The 24,181-nt window shown below is 38.5% G+C and overlaps 1 protein-coding gene across 1 annotated transcript in view; it reads left to right on the top strand.

The window, feature by feature from the left end:
• Positions 1 to 23,732, top strand: part of LOC143855245 (MLO-like protein 4) — a 50,931-nt gene extending 27,199 nt beyond the window's left edge. Inside the window, exons 6-15 of the mRNA XM_077365490.1 lie at positions 1,962 to 2,068; positions 4,086 to 4,160; positions 4,432 to 4,517; positions 8,035 to 8,084; positions 8,208 to 8,248; positions 8,354 to 8,521; positions 8,607 to 8,642; positions 15,152 to 15,219; positions 16,027 to 16,087; positions 23,234 to 23,732. Of these exons, the coding sequence (XP_077221605.1) occupies positions 1,962 to 2,068; positions 4,086 to 4,160; positions 4,432 to 4,517; positions 8,035 to 8,084; positions 8,208 to 8,248; positions 8,354 to 8,521; positions 8,607 to 8,642; positions 15,152 to 15,219; positions 16,027 to 16,087; positions 23,234 to 23,659 (1,118 nt within the window). The 3' untranslated portion in view covers positions 23,660 to 23,732. The remainder of the gene's footprint in view (positions 1 to 1,961; positions 2,069 to 4,085; positions 4,161 to 4,431; positions 4,518 to 8,034; positions 8,085 to 8,207; positions 8,249 to 8,353; positions 8,522 to 8,606; positions 8,643 to 15,151; positions 15,220 to 16,026; positions 16,088 to 23,233) is intronic.
• Positions 23,733 to 24,181: the final 449 nt, after the last annotated feature.

Raw genomic sequence — 24,181 nt, 5'->3', positions numbered from 1 at the left:
GAAAAGGAAACCGACTCTCTTTTATCATTTCTAGAATAATGTGAGACTCTATGATGCTTGCCTAACTCACGTGCTTCATACTAAACTAACATTTCATGTATAGAAGGAACTGAAGGGTTGAAACTACTCAAAGATGGATGACCGAGTTGAAAATGCTACGAGTGGAAAGGAAATCGAATGTAAAGAAACAACATCAAGTCCGCAGTCCAAATAATAGATGTTGTCCAACTCAAGTCTGTCTCCAATCGTCCTCTTTGTATTTATATCCTGAAAAACAAAAATTAATAACTAGTTATGAAAAATTGAAGTGTTTTAGTTAGTTTACTTATTGATAACAAGATAAAAGGAAGCATAGGAACATGGACTGAAAAAGTAAAAGAGAAGAGGTAGGACAAAGAAACATCAACAAGTGTAGTAGACGAGTGAAAGAAAAACTTATCAACAAAGAAAAATATAGAATACTTACCTGTCATATGGTAGACTTCTGAATCAATGAACTAAGGACCTAGGTGAAAAAAATGCAAAATTATCCGAGTTGGTGATAGTAGCCGTGGATGTGGATGGATGGCCTGTGGACTGATGGTAGGTCTTCATAAGCATCTCATAATCATCTTATGAAAGAAATATCGAATCGAATCACTAGTAGCCCATTGAGTTTTGTTTTCAATGAAACCACTTGGTTGCGTATTATCACCCTCCGTTGCATAAGAAACCTGATTGGCCTACACGGACTTCCCAAAATTATCCAAATGCTTGTCTGAATTGTGATTATAACCACAGTGAAACACTTCCCGAATCCATGATTTCTACCACATCTTCCCCCTGGATCAAGGCCTCCACGGCCTCTACCAATGGCACCAACTCGACTTCTTCCATTGCCTTCTCTGCTTGCTAAAATCATCAGGGTAAATCCATCACCAATGCAACCAATGGAGGCTGACGACACTCAACATACAGGTTAGTAAGAGAAGGGGCTCTTGAAATACTTAGGCAGAAATCAGAGGGATCCTTAGTACTCGTTATTTCACAAGAATTTCCACACTCAAATTTATTCATAAAATCTCAGTCAACTTGTGGAAGATCTGACCCAATTTTTTAAAGTTAAAATTTTTTTTCCTGGATTCTGAAAGGAGCAACACTAATAGCAATCTCCCAAGGGGAGAAGTATCATCCTCCATCCCCTTGGTAATATCATGTGCCAACCAGGGGGATGGTGAATGCACCTTCTCCCCTTACAAATGATATTAGCATTCCTCTTTTGACGTGTACGAATTGTTCCCAAAATTTAACTAGCAGAATTTCTGGTTGACTTATCAAGTTTTAAACCCTGTGCCATGGAGAAAGAAATCACTCTTGACACCCAACACCTCTCCAAGTTCATGCAGAAAGCAGTGTATATTTCTAAATGATTTCATATAGAAGCTCCAGTAGGAAGGCGTGGAGCTGCTAATCTTCTAGATAGTGATGTCACTTGCCACTGTAAATCATATGAGCTGATATGGTGTCCAGTACGAGTTTGGCAAGTGCCCTATATGAGGTGTTAGAGACCCATATCATCAATTAAGATGCTACAGGTTTTCAATTCTCTTTAACATTGGTGATTTCTGATCCAGAGAATTTATAGTTATTAATTCTATTTAAAAAATAAATAAATTCTTGTCCTTTACTCGGATATTGTGGGTTGCGTAACTTATGAAGGTTGTTTTTCCTCTAGGTTTTCATGGCTAGATTTTGCTTTGCCTTAAATTGTGGGTTGCATAAATTGTGAAGGTTGTTATTCCTCTAGGTTTTCATGGCTAGTTTTTGCTTTGCCTTCTCATTCGTAAATTCTCTCAAACAATTCATGTAGAAATCTCTCTAGAAATTCTGTTTAATGCGATTAGTTCTAAGTTCTAACTACTAATTCATCTGATGTTTCACTCATAGATGATATGCATTTCAATTTTAATTTTTGAGCATAGGTTCCTCGGGTTTTGACACAAGGAATATGGTGCTTAGGCGCCAATCAACTTTTGTTTTCCACCGTACCTCCCATCCATGGAGCCAGAACAAAGTTCTCATTTGGGCGGTAATGTCATGCAATCTTGGTTTGGTTTATATCCTTGAATGGTAATTTTGTTGCTATTTTCATCAAGAAATTTTTTGAACTTGATGCTTCTATTTGTTCAATACTCATAATCAACTCAAAAATCTCATATCCGTCTAGCAGAGCTGACTTGATAAGTCCATATGGAACTCAGCGTGTTTAATGAGCTTATGTAAACAAAAAATGCTGATAAATTAAGACCAAGGTTTTAAATTTTGTCCGAAATCCGAAATTTAAAACGAAATTTCGGATTTCGGTCAAGACCGAAATCGAAACGACCAACATCCTAAATCGTCGAAACGTACATTATTTCGGTCGAAATTTTGGTAATTTCGCCGAATTTCAGAAAAAATATATATTTTTAATCCTTTACCAAATTTCAGCCGAAATTTGCCCGAAATTTCGGTAATTTACATTTCGAAATTTAGAGGCCTTTTAGTATTTCGGCTGAAATTTCGGTTTCGGTGGGGACCAAAATATACCCCGAAACCGAAATTTAAAACCTTGATTAAGACTACGTAAAATAAGATTTTTTTTAACATTAGTTGGTCTATAAAAGGGATCTATTACATCTAAGGTGCGTGAGTAATACGGACTTTCGAAAAGAGAAGGGGTGAGTAAGATCTAAGGATTATTGTTTAAGTGGGGAAGATTGGTTTTGGGCGGGGGGGGGGGGGGGGGGGGGGGGGTGTTGTGGCGACAAGAAGAGAGTTTATTCCAGCTTCACATTGTTACTTTTTTTTTTAATAAAATATACAAGATTTGTTACAAAATCACTCTAGGCTAATGGGCAAAATTGAACCAGTTTGACCGAGTTCATAGTTGATTCAGCTAGTTTGAAAATTGATACCTGCAAAATTTCTTTTTAATGATCAGATTAATTAAATAATAATTTAGGATCGAAGAAGCTTTCAAAGAATGTATGGCATTATATTGTATACATAGACCCTACAAATTTTGGTTGAAGCTGTGTACTGGGAATTTCAACCAAGTATAACCAACACATAGGCCACATTAAAGTCACATCAGCCACAGCGGACAAGTTTATTCAGCTAGTTTGAAAATGGATACCTGCAAAATTTATTTTTACTGATCACATATATTAAAAAATAATTTAAGATCGTAGAAGCTTTCAAAGAATGTATGACATTATATTGTAGACATACACACTACAAATTTTGGTTGAAGCTGTAGACTAGGAATTTCAACCAAGTATAACAAACACATTGGCCAAATTAAAGTCACATTGGTCACAGCGGACAAGTTTAGCTGTATTCTTCTTCCCATTCAAGATGCTTCTGTTTACCCTTGTTCCACCAATTATGCCCATGGTTTCGAACATGTATGTTAGACCCATATTCCTATTATTGCGGGACTAAGGGATGTATGATCATTTGGTTATCATGCTCAAACTAGTATAATGACTCACCACTGATTTTTATCCGTACGTTCCTTATTATTTCCCGAGCTCCATTTTTTTATGAGTACTCAATGGCAGCAAATCTATTTAATCTAGTGTTGCCAAAAAGCAAATTTATCTTCCGAATAAGCACAATTCAAGTGTGAGTTGGAGAAATAATCTTTACACATCCGGTAGCAAAATCAAAATTCACATATATAGGCTTGAACTGCAGTGTACAATTAATAAACTCTAGTCCAATTGTTCCCACATGTTTCTTGAAATTGTTTATGTAATTATGGACTCTAATGATAGGTGCACATGCACTCTCCCTATTCTCTCTTTCCTCAAATAATGTCTAGACACCATGCTATGTAATTTTCAAGTCTTAAATATTGCTTTATTACGTGGTCTTTATTGTTATGTTCTGTCGCCATGTTTTCCATCATTTATGTTTTGTCTCTACTTTGAACTTTCTATCCTCTTCATGAAGCTCAACAGAACAAACTGTTTTTGTTGCAGTTACTCTGTGTAGAGGATAAACTTAAATGTTTTTATATGCCCCAGAATAATTCTGATTTAAACTATTTCCATGTGCAGCTTTGTTTTATCCGCCAATTCTGGAGTTCTATAAACCGAGCTGATTACATGGCTCTGCGTTGGGGCTTCATTACTGTGAGTTCTTTCTCAAGTTTATTCAAAATGAATGATTCCACAACATCGATCTGATAAATCAGAAAATAAAATCAGTGGCTCAATTTTTTCATATTATTTCGTGCTTTATTCAAACTCTATTTAATCATCATTACTCTTTCACTTATATTCTTGGAATTTTTTTTTCTTTCGCTTATATTCTTGGACTTGAACAGCACCTTATGTAAAAGATTTCTAATGGTATCTGCCAATTCATTTGTTGAAGCTCCCATGTCATATTTTTCGATTGTAGAATCACGATCTCCACCCTTCCTATAATTTCCATAATTATATGCTTCGGAGCATGGAGGAAGAATTCCGAGATATCGTAGGGATCAGGTATGATCCTTCTCCCAATGATTTGAAGGTTACTACTCTTCTTACAATAAAATCTGAATTAGATCATATGTTATATTAATTTGTTCACTTTATAGTTATCAACTGGTTTCACTTTTGTTCTAAATAACAATTTAAGTTTCCATTTAAGTTGTTGGCTTTGACTCTCACAATAGTATTATACTGTTGCAATTGAGAAAGAACCATTTGAGGTTTTCAACCCTTCAAAAGAACTTTGTAACGTGCATCCTGTTGGTTGTGAATAAGAAAAGTCATATTGTGGTTATTTGATCAGTTTGGTAAGAATTTAATAATATTATCAAAATGATATTCACTGCATGCAAAAAATAAATTAACAATAATATGAATGTTATTAACAGCATAAATGACCATTATGGTAACTTGGACTTGAAACTGTTAACATGACTGTCTATCACTATCATCCCCTTTTTAACAAAGAAACTTGAAAATCTCAATGAGGCAACATTGATTCTGACTTATAATCCCTTCTAGGGATTCCTCGTACAACAGTCTAATATGCATCATTTTTGCTAACACTAATATTCCATATTTACCATCTTAGCAGCTTTTGCTTTCCATATACCTTAATCCACTGATGCATACCCTGTAACACCAAACTTTTCGTGAATGGGTACCAACTTCGTAGGCCACATTAAAGTCACATGCCACAACACTTCGTAGGCTTCCAACTTGATCCATTCATACTTCAGTTACACCCTATTCTCTCAATATTAAGTTATATAGATTGATGGATTGAATGGGTACCAATTTATTCAGGGGAGTCTAATTGTACCATAGTGTAGGCACATGTATGTGGTGTGTCATCTTGTCCATCTTTAAACTTTTTATGTGTTTGTCACCGGCGTTATCTGGGTGATCTTTTTAACCAATAAATATTTGTACTTACAAACACATACATGCATGGACACATTGCACACGTGCATAGACATGTACACACACGCACAATTGTTTTCCGATTTGTACTTTCGTTTGCGCGTAGGTACTCAACTCAACTCAACTAAGCCTTTGTCCCAAAATAGTTGGGATCAGGTAATGAATCCTTAAGAAAATTTTCATGGAGAAGGTGAAAGAGTCTACCAGGCTCAAATTGACTAAGTCTAATCCTAACACTAGTTGGTTAGTCTACATGGCTCTCATCTTCTCCTCAATTGGTGCCACCCTCACCTTTTTACGAATGTCTTCATTTCTAATTCTATCTAACCTTGTGCGGCCGCACATCCATCAAAGCATTCACATCTCCGCTATGCTCATCTTATGCACATGCTGCTTCTTGGTGGCCCAACATTCTGGCTGTAAAGCATGGTTGGCGTCACAACTATCTTATAAAACTTTTCCTTCAACTTGGTAGGAATTTTACTGTCGCACAGAACTCCTGAAGCATGCTTCCACTTCAGCCAACTTGCTCTTATTCTATTGTTAACATTTTCTTCAATCTTTCCTTCCTTATGTAGGATTGAACCAAGATAGTGAAAGATATCCCTCTTAGGTAGCTCCTGTCCAGTCATATTTACTACATCCTCGCCCCGCCTCCTTACATTACTAAAGTTGCACTCCATATACTCTGTCTTAGTCCTACTCAGTCTAAAACCTTTGGATTCCAAAGTAGTTCTCCATAACTCTAACTTAGCATTAACTCCTGCTTTGGTTTCGTCAATTAATACTATGTCATCTGCAAACAACATACACCACGACACCTCATCCTGGATACCCTCCGTAAGTTCATCCATAACTAGCGTAAAAAGTAAGGGCTTAGAGCTGATCCTTGGTGTAGTCCTATTGTAATTGGAAACTCACAAGATGTGCCATCATAGTTCTGACTTCTGACACTAGTTACTGCTCCATCGTACATATCCTTAATCACATCAACATATTTAGTAGGCACTTTTTCCTTTCAAGGACCCAAAACATAACACTCCTAGGAACCTTATCATACGCTTTCTCCAAATCAATGAAAACCATATGAAGAACTAGGTAGAACATCCAAAATTGCGTGGATAATTGAAGCCTCTAATATGACTTTTAAGATTCAGATCACTTTTTTTTTTTTTTGACGGGTAAGCCGGGGTTAGGCAGACCCCGACCAGATATATTTATGAAAAGAGAAAGATACATCATAAGAAAACAGAGAGCACCCCCAATCACATATGAAGGATAAACAAAACAAAGAAAAAGACGTTCCGAACTAGCAAAACAAAGGCCTCAAGAGGCCTAGACAAGGAAAAATCAACAACAAGAAACACGGAGCAAAGGGACCGAGCCCCATTTAAACTAGATAACAGAACCCAACAAATACGAGAGAACCAAAGGAAGATCCTACGATTACTTGGGGATGAAGGGGAGCCTGCAAGAGATAGATGCTAAGAAGAGAAGGGAGGGAGACTTTGTCTTTCTTTTTTGAACTAATTGCCAATCTCCTTGTTCAGAATTCATGCCAGGGATCTCAGATCGAACTGATGAGTGAGGTGATCCGAATCTTGTAGGGATGAAAATTTGTTCTTATGCATCCTAATTTGAGGTGCAGGTGAACTGACGATTGCTTTCTTTTTAAGGGAATCTCTACTGACCAGTTGAGGCTGCCCATTGAGCAGCATCAGCATCCTTATAGATTTGGGGATGGATCTTGCTTTCATTTTGATCACCACACTAAATTCAGTCTGTTTGAAGTGATAAGAATGAAAACTTTTATTAGTTTGGCTTATGATAAGTTAAGTTAGTGAAACCAACACTGCTACATGGTTGACTGTTAATACCGTAGTCATAAACTGCTGATCGTTATTTTGGAGGATGTTTTTAAACCATGTATTTCTATGCATAGTTGCACTGCTTGTGCTCAATTCTATTAACTTAGAGATAGCATTAGACTGCTACTTATTTAATATCCAATGTAGGCCTTTGGATACTCCAGTGAGAAGAGGCGACTCACCCCAAATTGATGGAGTAAAAAGAGGTAGGGGCATACCGAAAACAACTTGGGCAGAATCAATGAGGAAAGACTTGATAGCTAGGAACATAACAGAGAACATGGCCATGGATAGGATCCGAAAACAACTTGGGCAGAAACAATGAGGAAAGACTTGATAGCTAGGAACATAACAGAGAACATGGCCATGGATAGGATAGAATGGAAGAAAATGATCCACGTAGAAGAACCCCCCAACTAGAGCCAGGATTAGAGCCGGATAGATTTCTTTCACCTTCTTCATGAAATTTTTCTAAAGGATTCATTTAGCTGACCCCAATAGTTTGGGACAAAGGCTTTGTTGAGTTGTTGAGTTGAGGGGGCAAGTTCTGTTTAGTTGTCTGATCACACAGTCTTAAAGCGATACAAAATAGTTAACTTTTAATGTAATCTAAATGATCAAGCTAGATGTCTCCTTCCTCACTTAACATCTCGGGAAATCCCGATGCTCTTTTTTGTGCATTTTGATGAATTCCATATCCTAAACTTTCATTTGCCTCTTTTTGATAAATTTTGCAGCATTCCACTCTGGGGTTATGCCATATTTTGCATTTTTATAAACATCAATGGTAATTTTTCCTCAAGCACACGTATTTTTTTTGAGAAGTTCATGACAAAAGCACTTCTCAATTATATCAAGATTTTTCTATTTGGTGTAAATTTGATCTCTGAAACATGAATATTGACTTCAGGCACAAATTCCAACTTTTGGCTTTGTTTTATTCCAGCTGTTGTAAGTCTTCTCTTCATTGGTTTATGTGTGGTATTGTCCTTATGTCACTATACTAAATTTTATCCTTTTTCGCTTATATTTTTTTCCTTCCTGTGAATGTAATAGTTGATCTTGCTAGTTGGTACAAAACTGCATCATATAGTGGTAAAATTGGCTCTTGAAGTAGAGGATACAAGCCTAAGTACAGAAAATCAATTAAACCCACGCGATGAACTCTTCTGGTTTGGGAAGCCCAAACTTTTGTTGTGGTTAATCCGACTAATTTCTTTCCAGGTAAGAGCAAATAAAATATGACTATATAGAATATGAAATCTATCTTCCCATGATATCTTATTTGCTTTCGGCATTTGATTTGCAGAATGCATTTGAGATGGCAATATTTATTTGGTCACTGGTAAGAACTTTACTATCAGGGTTAAACTACTCCAGTGCTAGTATAAAATTTCTTCATTTTCTATTTTATATTTACATTCATTTTCATCCCCAGAAATTAACTAACAATGCCTCCCTTAGATAACATATTTATTTCATTCTAGACATTGAATTCATCCCTTGACATCTTTTAGACTGTTATTCATGTTATACCATATAATATGCCATGTCTAATTGCAAGTTATATGAAAAGTAGGAACAAAAAATGGTACTGTATTTTAGCAAGAATGTTTAAGTATGGGTTTTGCACATATTGGAAAAAACTGGCACAAAAATGGCCCTGCTATGATAAAGTGATCACATGGTGGGTATGTCTAACTTGTTTTCTTCATATAACACTTACTCGGGAGAAAATTATGATTGTTGATTGGTCCCTGTCCTCTATTTCGCGCAATGGTTCTATCTCTGTTTCACCCTCTATATCCCTTCTATGTTACATGTCCCCTATTTCTCAGCTTATCTTTTATCCATTAGTATCCCACCAAGTCTTTCAACTGTTATGTTATCCTTTATCCTTCTCATTATGTTTTTAGGACTTAGACGCGAAGAGAACGATTGGCATTGGTAGTGACTAGTAAGAGAGCTTCACAGAATAGGCCATCCCTCTTTTCCTTTATTAAGAAGGATATTTCCCTCTTTAACTAATAATTGTGGTACATTTGAGTTCAATTGTGAAGTTTTTGAACTGGCTAGCCACCTATTCTCCGAGTTTGAATAAAAGTGTTTTACTTCTCTAGTTAGCTACCGATGGTTTGTTACATTTACAGATGATTTCTCTCGTGTGACATGGGTGTATTTGATGCATGCAAAGAGTGAAGTTTTCTCCTATTTTAAGATTTTTCATAATATGATTTCGACTTAATTTGACATCAAACTCAAAGCACTACCGTTGGATAATAGTGGTGAATGCATAGGTGTGGATCCTGTCCCGGAGGTTGGTCCCACAAGGGTGTGTTTTTATGATGATAGCGCCTTTGTCCATTGGATTTGAATTTTTCTCGTAAATTTGGGATAAAAATCCTAATTTACGAGAGAAGTAATGACCAGAGTCGCCACCTAGATTAGGGATCTAGGACCCATGATTAACTCTGTATATTTGGTCTACGATTTAAATTCTGGGTAAGGTACCTGGTTACGAGATCGGAAGGTGTACCGCACGAAGTGTACATCATCGATCTTGCCTGACTAAAGTCAGACTTTACCTTTTAAATGATTTAGTTGTTTAGGTTTTAACTAAAAGGGGGTAAATGTGAGTATTATTTGGGAAATCTAAATATTACTAATGATTTGGCCGTTCACAGTTTAGACTCAAGCGGGCCAGGAGTGATGATCCTAAATGCCTAGCTAGAATGCTTAGATGCCTATATGAGTGATTTGACATTTTATGAGATTTGATGAGATTCAGTTTAAGTTGAATTTGATTAATTGATTTGACTTAAAATGACCTATGCTATATGAAGCTAGATATAATGCAATGGACCTAAGTTGCATTTTCAGTATATTTGTGAAGTTTGGGCCCTAAGATTCTATTGGGGAACCTAGAGTCCAATCAAGTTTAGAACCTAAAGTATTTTTAGAATTTATGATCTTGAATTGTGATTTTCCAATTAGGTGAAAATTCTTAGGTTCTTTAAGGCTTTCAAATTCCAAAGAGTTCCAAATTCAAACAAAATAACTAAACATGCAATTAACGATTTGATAATGGGAGAAGGGATAGAAAGAGGGATGGAAGAGATGAAGAAGAGTGTGAGGAAACCGGAAGGATGGAGAAAGGTACTCAAAAGACAGGTTCATGAGATATGGCCAATTGGATGCACCCTGCTTAAAGATAGAGGTGCAACTCAGATTGGAAACTAAAGGGTGCAACTCGGGTCGAGATTATAGGAGCGCTACTTGGATTGGCAAAACAGGGTATGATTCGGGTGAGTCATGGAATGCAACTTGGTTTGGCTTTAGGGATATGGCTCGATTTAAGGAGTTGAGGTATGATTCAATTGGGCCGAGGGTCTAAATTAGCTAGGGAAAGGGTGCAACTCAGTTTTGGTTGGGTTGTGCAACTTGGCCAATGCACACGGTGCAATAGAGTGAAACTTCTTTGAGTTTGGGGGGTGAAATCCAAATTGGTACTTGGATGTGTTTGATGACCATATTACATGGATGGATGTGTAAGCCCATGTGCACAATACATGGGCTTAAGCTTCAGGCTCTAACGATGCACAGTGTATGGTTATATGGAAATGTATGCATGTATACATGATAGGACCAATTCATCACATATACAGTGCATGTTGGTTTGATTACACACACTGTGTATATCTTATATTCATGCACAATAGGTTGTCAGTCCAGATGCATGTACACAGTACATAATTTTAATGTATGGGCCTTGGGGAAGGTTAGGTTAGGATGTTGCGGCTAGGCGGATGAGGCCCGGGTTAGCTCGGATAAACTCGGGTTGGACCCGAGTTGGCTTGGGCTAGCTCGGGTTAGTGCGGGCTGAACCGGGTTGGGTTGGATACGGGCTGACTCGGGTTTGACAGGGTTGCAGGTTTTGGGTGTGGGTCTAGGTCCAGGTTGTGGCTTTGGTGTGCGGATTAGGGGTATGACTTAAGGGCACGACTTAGGGGTGCTGGTTAGGGGACTGGATTTCCTATGGATTGCGATAGAGTTAGGTTCTCGGATAAGATGGCCATGGGGAAACGATGGGGATATGGCCCATGGATGAGGCCGGGTGATCATACCATGGATATGTTGGCTATAGGATGGTAGGGTCGGTTGGTACTGTGGGGTGAGGTGGAGTGGAATAAAATGGAATAGTATGATATGGGGGCTGATGGAGATATGGGGTCTGGTGATGTGTAGAAGATGGATAGAGGATGATGTATATGGGCTATTAGATATATGCTATGGGCTGATACTTATGGGTTTTGGTGATGATCGATGGCTATGAGTAAATAGCGTATATGCTATGGAATTAATGGATGTGGATGGGTACTGTACTATGATATTATATGGGGACACATGTGCCATGAGATTTTATGTAGGGATATGGGTGATGTGAGATTATATGAGCATGGGCATGGATGATATGGGATATTTGGGTAAAAGGGGTGTAGGTTATATGAGATTATATGGGGACATGGGTGCTGATGAGGGTTAATTGGATATGGGGGTTGATTTTATGACATACGGCTTGCATATGATGCAACTTAAGTGGGGTCTGCTGGGTTGGAACATGCATAGGTGCTGATGGGAATGGATGTGCTAATGGGCATGGGGATATACCATGTCGGGTGAGGCCAAACGAGCCATGTGTATGACTTTTAGGCCAAGTAGGCCAATGGGTGGATTGGGTAGCAGGTCATGTCTTGAGAGTATAGGTATGTGAAAATGGATCGGATGTCAGTTGGGATTTAATGGGCTAGAGTGTGGCCAAAGGTCACTGCATTATTAGGTTGGGATTTTCTTAGGTGTAGGCTGATGGATGTGTGGCCCATGAAGTATAAGGTTTAAAAGGATTGCATGGATGAGATGACAAGCATGATATGGTTCAAGTACTAGTTGGTTTGGATTTGCAAAGTAATCTGAACATGGATCTTAACATGCAAGTTGGAATAATTTTAAATTTTATTACGAAACTAGAATGATGCAAACATGGATCCAAGGAATATCTCATTCTAGCATGATGAATAAAACGAAGACCTACCTTTTCCGCGTTGGTTGAAGTTGATCCACTATCAGACGCTTCCTCGCTTTTACGTGTACTCCAATTTTATGGTGGAAAACCTGACCGCTTTTAATGTAGAGATGAGAGAAACCCGATATACCGTTGGAGAGAGAGATTCCAATGTCGGTTCAGATCTGATGGAATGAGGAGAGGGTTGCACGATTATTTTTAAGACAATGAGAGGGCAAGTGGCGGATTGGGATGAGATGTGGATTTTGGTGACATTAAGGGAAAGACTAAGATGAGGCTTGGCTTGCACTAAAAGGGGGTCCTCTAGCACTAGAGGCAAAGGCTAGTGGCTGAAGAAGGGGGAGAGCGAGACATAACTTTTGGAGAGACGGGGAGAGGGCTGCTGTCTTTTTTCTTTTTTTTCTTGGAGTCTTCACGGTTGTATTTATAGAGTTGGGCGGAGAAGAATTGCCAAGATTAGTGAGTGAGAAGAGGGAGAGTCGCCAACTATATGGAAGAGAATAATTTGCTTTCTTAAAAGAGTTGTGCAATATTTCCACCAAAGAAATTGCCAAATCCGTTGGTATCCAAGGTTACCAAAATCCAACAAATTCTACCAATGGAATTGCCAAATCCATTGGTATCCGTTGTGGCCCAAGATATGGATGAAAGAGAGCAGCTTTCATAGTTAAAAAGAAAGTTCCTAAATTTGTGTGGAAGATGGAGAACCAGATCTTTTAATGAAGAAAGAAAGAGTGCCGTCTTCCCCCCCCCCCCCCCCCCCCCCCCCCCCGTTGCCAATTTCTCTCATAAGGATAAAAGAAGGTTTGCATGTGATTGCCAAAATAGGGAGAATAAAAGTTGGATAAAATCTAACACATGATCCTCCTTTCCAGCAGTGACCGAACATGTGCTCTTTTATAAAATCTTTGATTAATCCTTCCTTATATAGAACTCAAGTAAGACAAGGGATCCCATAGGATTTCATTTACCTTTATCTCAAGATGAGACCAAAGCTGGGCCCACTCATGATCATCGGATGTAGTCAGTAATTCAAGTCCCCTTCTTTCCTTGCATTTCTTATAAGAAAACAATAATTCAATTCAATTTATCTTTGTCCTTCGAATCCCAAAATTAGAGTTCTGGCATGCTGGGCGCATGGTGTAGACCCAAAAAAAATCAGAGTGTTGGCATGTTGGGTCTACACCTAGAAAAAGATTTCATTCGATTTAATCATTGGAATAGTACTCTATCAAAAAAAGCCTTAAAGCATTAAAGGGCCCCACCTACTATGACCAAATGTTTGAAAATAATGTGATGGGCCCACCACATGTTGGCACACACATAGCCCCCCCCCCCCCCCTATGGAAATCAGTTTTCGTAGGTGGGTCCTTTAAGTCAAAATTCTATAAAAAATGACTCACTCTCTGGCCTATTTACCATAGTGGGTCCTCTCTATTTGACCGAATGAAAATTGATTTTTTTTTAACACTTTGCCGGCATGCTTATTTGGTAAAAATTCATGAATTGAAAATATGGTGGGCCCCACTCAAGCTTGACCGAAAACTCATCTCTTTGGCACTTGAAGTTTCAATGGAAAAGCCCCTTTTAAAATTGATGGAGAAGATGGAAAATGATGGAAACCGACGAAAAGTAATGCAAATGGCGGGAAAACACAGGAAATGGACTCCAAGACAGGGAAAACCAATGAGATCATTTGTTGGCTAAAGTGGAGCAAAATGGGGATGTCTGCAATAGGTTGCCTTGTGTGCCTATCATAGCTATCATGGTATTGTTGACCAGACAACCCGTGTAAATACCCCTCAGAGTAATAGAGTTGCATAAAGAAAAAAATGGCACCTGTTGGAGGTATCAAGATCCTTGATGTTAACTATGCAAGTTCTGAATCCATATTGGGGAGATGAATTTATTATCGTCGCCAACTTAATTAATTAGATTCCATCTTGGATGTTGGGATAAAAAGCCCCTTTGTAAGTTTTATTAGTTGTTTTCTCGCTGTTCTCCTTGTCATCTCAAGTGTTTGGTTGTGTCTGTTTTGTTCACATTCAGGAGAGATTTAAAGAAAAACTTGATCCCAAGGCCTCGAAGTGATTATTCTTGGGATACTCAACGACACAAAAGGGATACATATATTATCATCCTCCAAATAAGAAGTTTGTGAGCATGGATGTGACAACTTTGGATCCATAACCTATTTTTCTAGTCTAAAGACTCATCTTCAGTGGGGAGAGTGGAAGTTGAAGTGAAGAGTTGTCTTCTTTGTCTTCTCTACCTCAATTAGTACCTCAGTTTGATTCTGTGGTGCGATGGTGCGGCAGGAGGAATCAAGGAATAAAGGAGGTCAAGCAGACAAAAGAAATTATAGGTCTGTTCCAGAAGGCAGAAAGACAAAACCACTACCTCTTCTCCCTTCCAGTTGAACTCTTCAAGTTAAGTAATGAGTTAATGTCGATAATTCGGATCTCCCTATTCAGATCTTCCTATTAAATAGTGCAATTTTACTTATTTTCATGCTCATTTCACCCAAGCCATGATGAAAATCTGAAACCGATGTGCCAGGGAACTAATGTAACATAGGATTGAATGGGACGAAACTTGGTTAATTGTAATTTGAAAAACTTCCTGTTTTACATCATTTGTTGAAAAAATTTCTGCAGCATTTGTCTTGTGAAGAAATACTAAACAATGCTTTAAATTAGCTTCTGATATTTACTTTCACAGTATCAATTCCTTCTAGAAAAACTTTTCTTGATGCTAACAACATTTTCATTCAGTGGGAAATAAAGGAACCTTCCTGTTTCATGAAGAACCATACATTCCTTGTTATTCGCTTGACATCTGGGTAAGTTTTCGTCATATTATTCTGCTCAACCATGAATATGTCAGCCTATGTATAATCATTTTTTTGTTATTCCATCAACCATATAACTTTTATTTTAAATGCAACATTTGTAACAATAATGCTTAATTTCAATTTCCTATGAGACACTTGATGATGGAAACCAGTGTTTAAAAACTCCTTGACTCGACAAGGAACTCACCCAAGTTGACTCCTTTTTACCTTGGCCGCGTTCCGCGTTGCACCACATCTGCATTCCTCGTTTTGCCCTACAGAGTCAATAAACTCCTTTGACTCTCCTACGTTATGACCGCGTCAACCACATTCTTGGCCACATCCGCACCGAGTCGACAAGGATTTTCCTTGGCAGCATTCCGCGTCACATCCGCATTTTTAAACACCGGGTGGAACAATTAGATCCCAGGTACACGTAATCTAGATATTGAAAGATTATCTGTTAAAAAATTGAAATTACCCTGCATAAATGTCTCTAGAAAGCTTCCAAACCTGCCCATCTAAGTTAGGCCAGTTCATAGAGGCACTATGAACGCGTACAAATGCATGTAAGAAGCCCATTTCAGAATAATTGAGCACCTAGGTGTGATCATAATGGTACCAATGAAAATATCGTAGACACAAAGTTTATCTTCCTCTAATCAATTGAAATCACCTAACCACTTTATTTTCACATTCTTTATACCCGCATGTGTAGTGACACAGCATAAGTGGTTCAAATAGAATATGTACATTTTCTCATTTGAAATCTTATTAATGTTTGGCAAACTCAATTTTATTTATTGACTATTGCAGGATCATTTTCCAATTCTGGTGTAGCTATAACACATTTCCCCTATATGTTATTATCACACAGGTTTGGCTTAAACTCTTGGGACTGAATGTTGCATATTTTATGCTTTTAAGCTTGTGTTAATTATATTACATGATTTCCCTTTGGAACATATAAATTGTATTTGTTACTTGGTTTGTTACTTGTGATCAAATTAAAAGTCAAACTAATCCTTGTGAGGAAATGAGTTCTTAAGGGCGTTGAGCCTCTAGCTCAGTTGATATGAGGCTTTGTTCCTCAATCAAGAGGACGGAGGTTCAATCCCAGCTTACCTACCAAAAATGAATTCTTTACAACCTAGTACTGGCATCTCTAGTTCTATAGTGTTTTCATGTATGCCCAATGGTATTTCTATTAGATGACCCATCTTTATCCTTCTCTCTGGAAGAGAATTATTACAGATTTCCCAACCCCTCAGTGGTATGCTTGATGCTTGGTAAAAAGTTTCATTCCATGGAGCATTTTTAGAAGTTTCAACCTCTTGAAGGAAGATTATTACATTGTTTGGAATGCAACTTCCACTTGCTAGATGTTAGAATTGTCTATTAAGTAATTAGTGTGGTGGTCCCAGTCTACTTAAATATTATTAGATAAGGGTATACTTATAAATATCATAATTTAATAATGTAAATGGTGATGGTCCACCATGGGACGTCACAATATATTTTTCATTATTCATAATTTCTCTTCCTCTCCTTTCCTGTCCTCTTCTCTTCTCTTTCCTCTAGCCCCATATTCCAGCATGGCGTCAGCACTAATCGACTAATTTGTATTCTTGAGTTCCTTTTTCTTTCTTATATATTCTCATCGATCTCTTTTGTTCTTTTCCTTTTCTTGTTTGTCCCTAATAAAACCATAGAGGACTGATCGAGCCCACCTAGTCCTCATTATTTTCTTCACATATCTGCAGCCAGTGTTTGCAGCACTATCATGTGCACCCCATTTGGATAGTTTTGGTATGAAATATATAATAGTATCTACCGGGCTTCCTTTCGTAAGAAAATTACATAAAAATCCGAGATCAATATGACAAATACTCTCAAGTTTGTCAATTCACCGAAACAATGGTTTTGACATACCAACCAAATATTATATTATAATATTAGTTTTTATATAAAAAAGTTACGATTTGGGCCTTTTATGTGTTGATCTATTGCAATTATTTACTTTTGTCTTATTCTATGGATATTGTACTTTCCATCATTTATGACATGAAGATGTGAAGCACTTACAATCATCGTAAAAACATGGTCCTGCCATTATTGAAATAGTATAGAATAATTTGATGGCATTCATTTCGAACTCATAATTGTTGGATTGGGTAGGCCAAGCACTTGTTGTGATTGGGTTGAGCCATTTTTGCGTATGTTTCTGGCCTAGTCTCTTAGCTCTTGGGTTGGGTTGGAGTTTGGGCAAATCCCTACCAGACCAATCTGCCCACTTTGCAGTTTCCACCCCTATCTGGAAACAATGGTTTTGACATACCAACCAAATATTATATTGTAATATTAATTTCTATATAAAAAAATTATGATTTGGGCCTTTTATGTGTTGATCTATTGCAATTATTTAATTATGTCTTATTCTATGGATATTGTACTTTCCATCATTTATGACATGAAGATGTGAAGCACTTACAATCATCGTAAAAACATGGTCGTGCCAGTATTGAAATAGTATAGAATAATTTGATGGCATTCATTTCAAACTCATAATTGTTGGATTGGGTAGGCCAAGCACCGGTTGTATTTGGGTTGAGCTATTTTTGCATATGTTTCTAGCCTAGTCTCTTAGCTCTTCGGTTGGGTTGAAGTTTGGGCAAATCCCTACCAAACCAAATTGCCCACTTTCCAGTTTCCACCCCTATCTGGTGCTAATCCAGGGCCGAAGACATTGGCGAAGTGTTCAAATAAATTAGAGGGAAAGTCAACTTAGTTCTTTTTCAGGCCCTATTGGAAATCAAATACTCAAATGGGGTCAAGGTTTGAGCAGTCTTGGAGGGTTAAGGCATTCCTTTAATATTTTATTAGGTCAATTTTTATTTTTTATTTCGAAGAGATGTCAAATAGATCAACAAGAAGTTAACTTCCAAGGGCTCAGAGGTTGCCAATTATACAGGATCTCTATAGCAGCAAAGACCCACCGCCAAAAACATCCGCCGATCTACCACCGGCGAACAGACGGAAATACCCAAGATCTTGCACTACAAGATGGAGAAAATATATGCCAACAAACCACAACCATGAAAGGAGAAAATCACAAGCAACCACAAGAAGACAAGAATATACGTGGTTCACCACAATGGGCTAGTCCATGGAAAAAGCAACACTCAATCCACTATTTAGAACCAAAATAGTACAATGTTACCTCCACCGGTAAAATACTAAAATCCACTGATAAAACCCTTCTCTCCAACCTTCTATGTAGCCACAAATAACCTCCAAGTCTCTACACCGAGTAGATGGAAAAACCCTTCTTCGAGAAGTAGTTGGAAAATCCTCTAACACAATGCTTGTGCTACAATAGAGAAAATCCAATGGAGAAGAAGATGGAATAAGAAAAATGCACCTTGACTAAACAAGAAGAGGAGGAGAAACCCTTTTTGCTTTACTACAAAAAGCCTTCTAAGAGCCCAAGAGAAAAACCCTCTTCTTGCCCTAAATTTCTCCTCAACCTTGAGTAGAAGAACCTTGCTTTTGCTCCACCACAAAAGCCCTCTTAAAGCCCCAAAGAGAAAACCCCTCTTTCCTTGCCCTAACTTTCTCCTCAAGAAAAACCTTGCTTTTGCTCCACCACAAAACCCTCTTAGGGCTCCCAAGAGAAAACCCTCTTGCCTTGCCCTAGCCTTTTCTCCTCTCCTCCCTACGTTTTCCCTTCATCTTCAAAGTTCAAACCCTCTCTTTCATATAATAACCCTATATAGAGAGAGAAAACACATGTCACTAAAAGGGCCAAGTGTGACCCACTGTAAGAATTAAATAGAACTGGTGATTTTGTATCACCAACTCAACAATCTCCACCTTGATGCATAATCACTGGCATGTCGAGCCTTCCTTCTTGAAGCCAAGAGAAGTTGTAACTCCAAACTAACTTCTCTCCTTGAACCAACTTTGACCAATCAGATCCTCCCGTCTTCTCATAAAAAAACTCCACCTTAAATGTGTGACTAGTCATTTTCTCAAACTTTGCTTCTCACAAACACCTTGCGTGCAAAACTTGGACGCTCTGTTACCACTTGTTGCGGCAAGACCCGCCTCTAGAAATCCGACACCGGAAACTACTCGAACCAAATAATACCAAATAGCCTCCGATAACCCACGAAATTAGCCCAAACAAGTGTGTGCAACAAATCAAGAATGTTGTGAAATAAATAAAGAAAACAAGAAATCAAGAGACAAGAGATTTATGTGGTTCGGCACTTGGCCTACTCCACGGGCAATCCAGCAAGTAGAAATTCACTATTAACAATGGGAAATTACAACGAGGGTGAAAAACCCTTACCTCTCCGACAATGGTGAAAACCCCACCAACACCGTCTTCTTGCAACCCAAGCAAAAAACTCAACTCTTTCTTAAAATATTTTCACAACCCCAAAAGCACCATAAAAGAACCCAGCAACCTTGGATCAAAGCCCTTGCAAGAGAGGAAGAAGTAAAAATGTAGAGAGGAGAGGAGAAAAGGCTAGGGCACAAGAGAGGTTTCCTCTTGGGGCTCTAGGAGGGCTTTTGTGGTGGAACAAAAACAAGGTTCTTCTACTCAAGGTTGAGGAGAAAGCTAGGGCAAGGGCTCTAGGAGGGCTTTTGTGGTGAAGCAAAAGCAAGGTTCTACTACTCAAGGTTGAGAAGAAAGGTTAGGGCAAAAGGAGGGGTGTGAATCCTAGCACAATGGAGGCTTTAATAACCGAATATGGAGAACTTAATTCATTTGAAGAGGCCATTTAAGGTGATGAATCTCCTTGTTGGAAGGAAGCCATGGGTGAAGCAATGAATGCTCTTTACAAGAACCAGACATGGGATTTGGTGGAGTTACTAATGGGCCAAAAAGGGGTTGGGTGCAGGTGGGTTTACAAAATCAAGAAAGGGGTTGATGGAAAAATCGAAAGGTATCGAGCTAGGTTAGTTGCCAAGGGATTTGCACAAAAGGAAGGTATTAACTTTCTTGAGGTTTTTGCACCAGTTATCAAGATGGTAACCATTTGGTTTATACTTGCACTTGTTGCCATACATGATTTAGAACTTGAGCAGATGATGTCAAGACAACATTTTTGCATGGGGATCTTGAGGAAAACGTGTACATGAAGCAACCTCAAGGGTATATTGAACAAGGCAAGGAGAAGCTTGTATGTAAACTCAAGAAGTCCTTATATGGGCTTAAGCAAAGCATCAAGGCAATGGTACAAGAAGTTTGCTTCTTTGATGATGACTCTTGGGTACCGGAGAAGCGAGTATGATCATTGTCTCTACTTGAAGTTCTTTGAAGATGGCACTTTCTTGATGTTGGTCTTGTCAGTGGATGACATGCTTTTGGCGGGCAAGGATAAAGCAAAGATTAAAGAGCTCAAGGCATAATTGAGCAATTCATTTGAGATGAAAGATCTCAGACCGGCAACTCAAATCCTTGGAATGGAGATTAAAAGGGATCAAAAGAATGGAACTCTATTGCCTTCACAAAAGATGCTTGTAGAAAGGGTTCTTGAAAGGTTAGGGGGTAAAGATACCATTAGCGGCTCATTTCAAGTTATGTTCCGATCAGTGCCCAAAATCAGACGAGGAAGTGAAGAAAATGGATTGAGTCTCATATGCTAGTCTTATTGGGAGCTTGGTGTTTGCCATCGTATGCACTAGGCCGGACATTGCTTATGCGGTTGGAATTTTAAGCCGGTTTATGGCTAATCTGGGTAAAGCACATTGGGAGGCCGCCAAATGGGTGCTTCGCTACTTAAGAGGCACTAATGATTATGCTATCACATATGGAAAGGTTTCGAAGCCGCTGCATGGTTTTGTTGATGCAAGTTATGCTAATGATATGGACAAAGGAAGATCAACTAAGGAAGATCAACTACTGCTTATGTATTCCGGTTTGGGAATGGCCCTATCAGTTGGATGTCAAAGCTGCAATCAAATGTTGCATTGTCTACTACTGAAGCTGAGTACATGGCTTTGACGGAAGCTTGCAAAGCGGTGTAGCTTCAAGGTTTGATGGGTGAATTCGGTATGATCACTCAACCCATGGAGTAGTTGTGTGACAATATGGGTGCTATTTGCTTAGCCAAGAATTCGGTGTTCCATAAGAGAACAGAGCATATTGCGGTTCGATATCACTATGCCCGTGAAATTGTTGAAGAAGGCAAGGTACTTGTTTCAAAAGTAGGAACAAAGGAGAACCTAGCGGACATGTTAAAAAAGACGATCCTGGGAGAGAAGTTGGAGTGGAGGTTACTTCTCTCGGTATTATGCCAAGGTGAGTTTGGTGATTTGGCAATGGCAAGTGGTGATTTTCTATCAAGATGGAGATTGTTGGATTAGTGATATAAAATCACTTGGGAATTACTTCTTTAAGTGGGGGCATTCTTGAAATATGGTTTATAAGCCCACTAAAGAGCGGTTTATCTTTAGTCAGGGATTTCATTCTAGTGGGGTGAGGTTAATAACTTTTCTCTACAAGAAAAGGGTTTTTTTTTTCTCGCCAAGGGTTTCCTCTTCTTCTTTTCTTGCAAGGGGCTTTGATCCAAGGTTGTTGGGTTCTTTTATGGTGTTTTTGGGGTTTTGAAAATATTGTAAGAGGGAGATGGGTTTTATTCTTGGGTTGCAAGAAGAGGGTGTTGGTGGGGTTATCACCATTGCTAGAGAGGTAAGGGTTTTTCACCCTCGTAATTTCCCATTGTTCATAGTGAATTTCTACTTGCCGGATTGCCCGTGGAGTAGGTCAAGTGCCGAACCACGTAAATCTCTTATCTTTTGATTCATTGTTTTCTTTCTTTATTTCACAGCACTCTTGATTTGTTGAACACACTCGTTTGGGCTAATTCCGTGGGTTATCAGAGGCTATTTGGTGTTGTTTTGTTCGAGTAGTTTCCGGTACCGGATTTCAAGCGGCGGGGTCTTGCTGCAACAATCTCCATGTACATGTGTTGTGCTGGCAGTGCTTCATTCTCCCATGAATGTATGCACACCGTCAAGCCACACAAATCTTGTGTTTTCTTACTTTGTGTGTTTGTGTTTCTTGCATCTCATCTTGTCGTTGGGTGCACATCAAGTTTGATCTTGTTTTGAGAGATTACAGATCTATTGATTTTCACCAACACGCCAGACTTCACTAATTTATCCGCTAGATCTTTGGCTCTTCTAGGAATACAAGAGGAGTGAGGCATTCCACCACAAAGGTTCACCTTCTCATCAATAGAAGGTGCTATTCTCCATAGAACAATGCTTCTATCATCAGCCTAGGATATCATGTTGGTAGAGCCCCCTTCAATATTGATAGTTCCTTTCCTTGTAAAAATCTTCAAACAAGCAAGGTCCTTATCTCCGCTTTGATAGAGTTGGTCCTTTCAATCGGCCCTGAGAATGATCAAACAATATTCCCATTGTCATCTCTATAGACACCCGCTGGACCCAGATTTCCAATGGGACAGCCATCAAGATGTTTTATGACATTTGCTGGCAGATGTCGCCAAGAAGCAACAATTCTTCCTATGGATTATTTGTAAGGAAACTCTCGTAATAACCCATGTCCATTGAGATTAGCATGCCTTACGAAATTTTGATTTTATCTAGTAGGGTAGAGGTATCCTTCAGTCAAATTTTGCGATGGGCCTAGCCACACCCTCTCTAGACCATTTTTTTATGAAACAAGTTCTGCAACTATTGTGATCATGCTTTTCGACGTTTTCGTTATTAATTAATTTTTTTTACACAGAGAGAATCAATCTCAAATGATAACATCACCAACCTTGCCTCTCGCCAATAACCTAGAATGTGAAGTTTGCACTACCGGATTGTCTGTCAAATTGCCACAAGAAGTTCAAGAACCTCATATATATTTTTAAGTTCTTATTTGTTTGTTACTGTTTAAATTTTCAAAAGAATATTTATGCAGCTCAATAATGGCTTAAACTTTGTTATGTAGTTATGTGCTCCTTACAAAACAATCCTTGTTTTACAAATGTAGATGGGATCAAGGTTTAAGAAAGCCTTAATTTCTAAGGCTATCAGAGAATCACTTCATGGGTGGCATAAGAGAGTAAAGATGAAGTCAAGGCAAGATCGTTCAGTTGCCAGTCTTGCGACCACAACATCAACTACCTCTTTGGATTCGATGGCGGACGAGATAGACGAAACCATCAATGCTTCTCTAAGAAGCACTTTGAGTGCTGAAAGGATATCAAGCTTGGAAGAGACAATGTTGGTGGGACCAGATGAGGTTTATGAACAACCTCAAAGTGATGAGCCTTTGCAGTTTTCAAACTGTTCTAATCCTGTCTTTGATAATTATAGTGATGATGATGATGATGATGATGATGATGATGATGATGATGATGGTGTTGGTGGTGGACAAGATGTATCAGGTCTTTTCTTGCCTTTGGGAGGTACTTAGTATTTTGTTTGGAAGAAAAGCAGACCTTTTTTCACAAAAATTATGAAAATATATGCTCTCTATGAAGATGAAACATCTTTGAGTTATGTTGATGCCACTAATTTTATGATTATATTGGAAAGGAAGAAGAGAAAGTTAGAGAGAGAGAGAGATTTTATATGATGTGTGGCCGTGTGGGCGCATATTTCCACATAAATATACCAGCAAGAAAAATGCATTGAGGCCCACCTATCTGGATAATCATAGTCATTCATTTCTCCAGCCATGGGGAATCTGTAGATGGAATCCATTGTCCACGGACCCAAAGATCGAAAATTCCTTGCAGCATTTCCAGAGCCGGAACATTTCACACATTGCCCCTTATACCATGGTCCCTATAAAATCTCCCAGCTATGATATCTTTCTTAATGATTATTCTTCGAAGTATGAAAAGGAGCCACCAGGCCAACCTACCCAACCCGTACTGTAATTTTTTATAGTCATGGGTCTGTTTGGATTTTACTCAAAATTTCTTGGATTTTT

The sequence above is a fragment of the Tasmannia lanceolata genome, unplaced genomic scaffold, assembly GCF_043159265.1.
Source record: "Tasmannia lanceolata isolate RefF3 unplaced genomic scaffold, GAP_Taslan_0.1 ptg000020l, whole genome shotgun sequence".
Classification (NCBI taxonomy): domain Eukaryota; kingdom Viridiplantae; phylum Streptophyta; class Magnoliopsida; order Canellales; family Winteraceae; genus Tasmannia; species Tasmannia lanceolata.
This window is presented reverse-complemented; position numbering and strand designations above follow the sequence as displayed.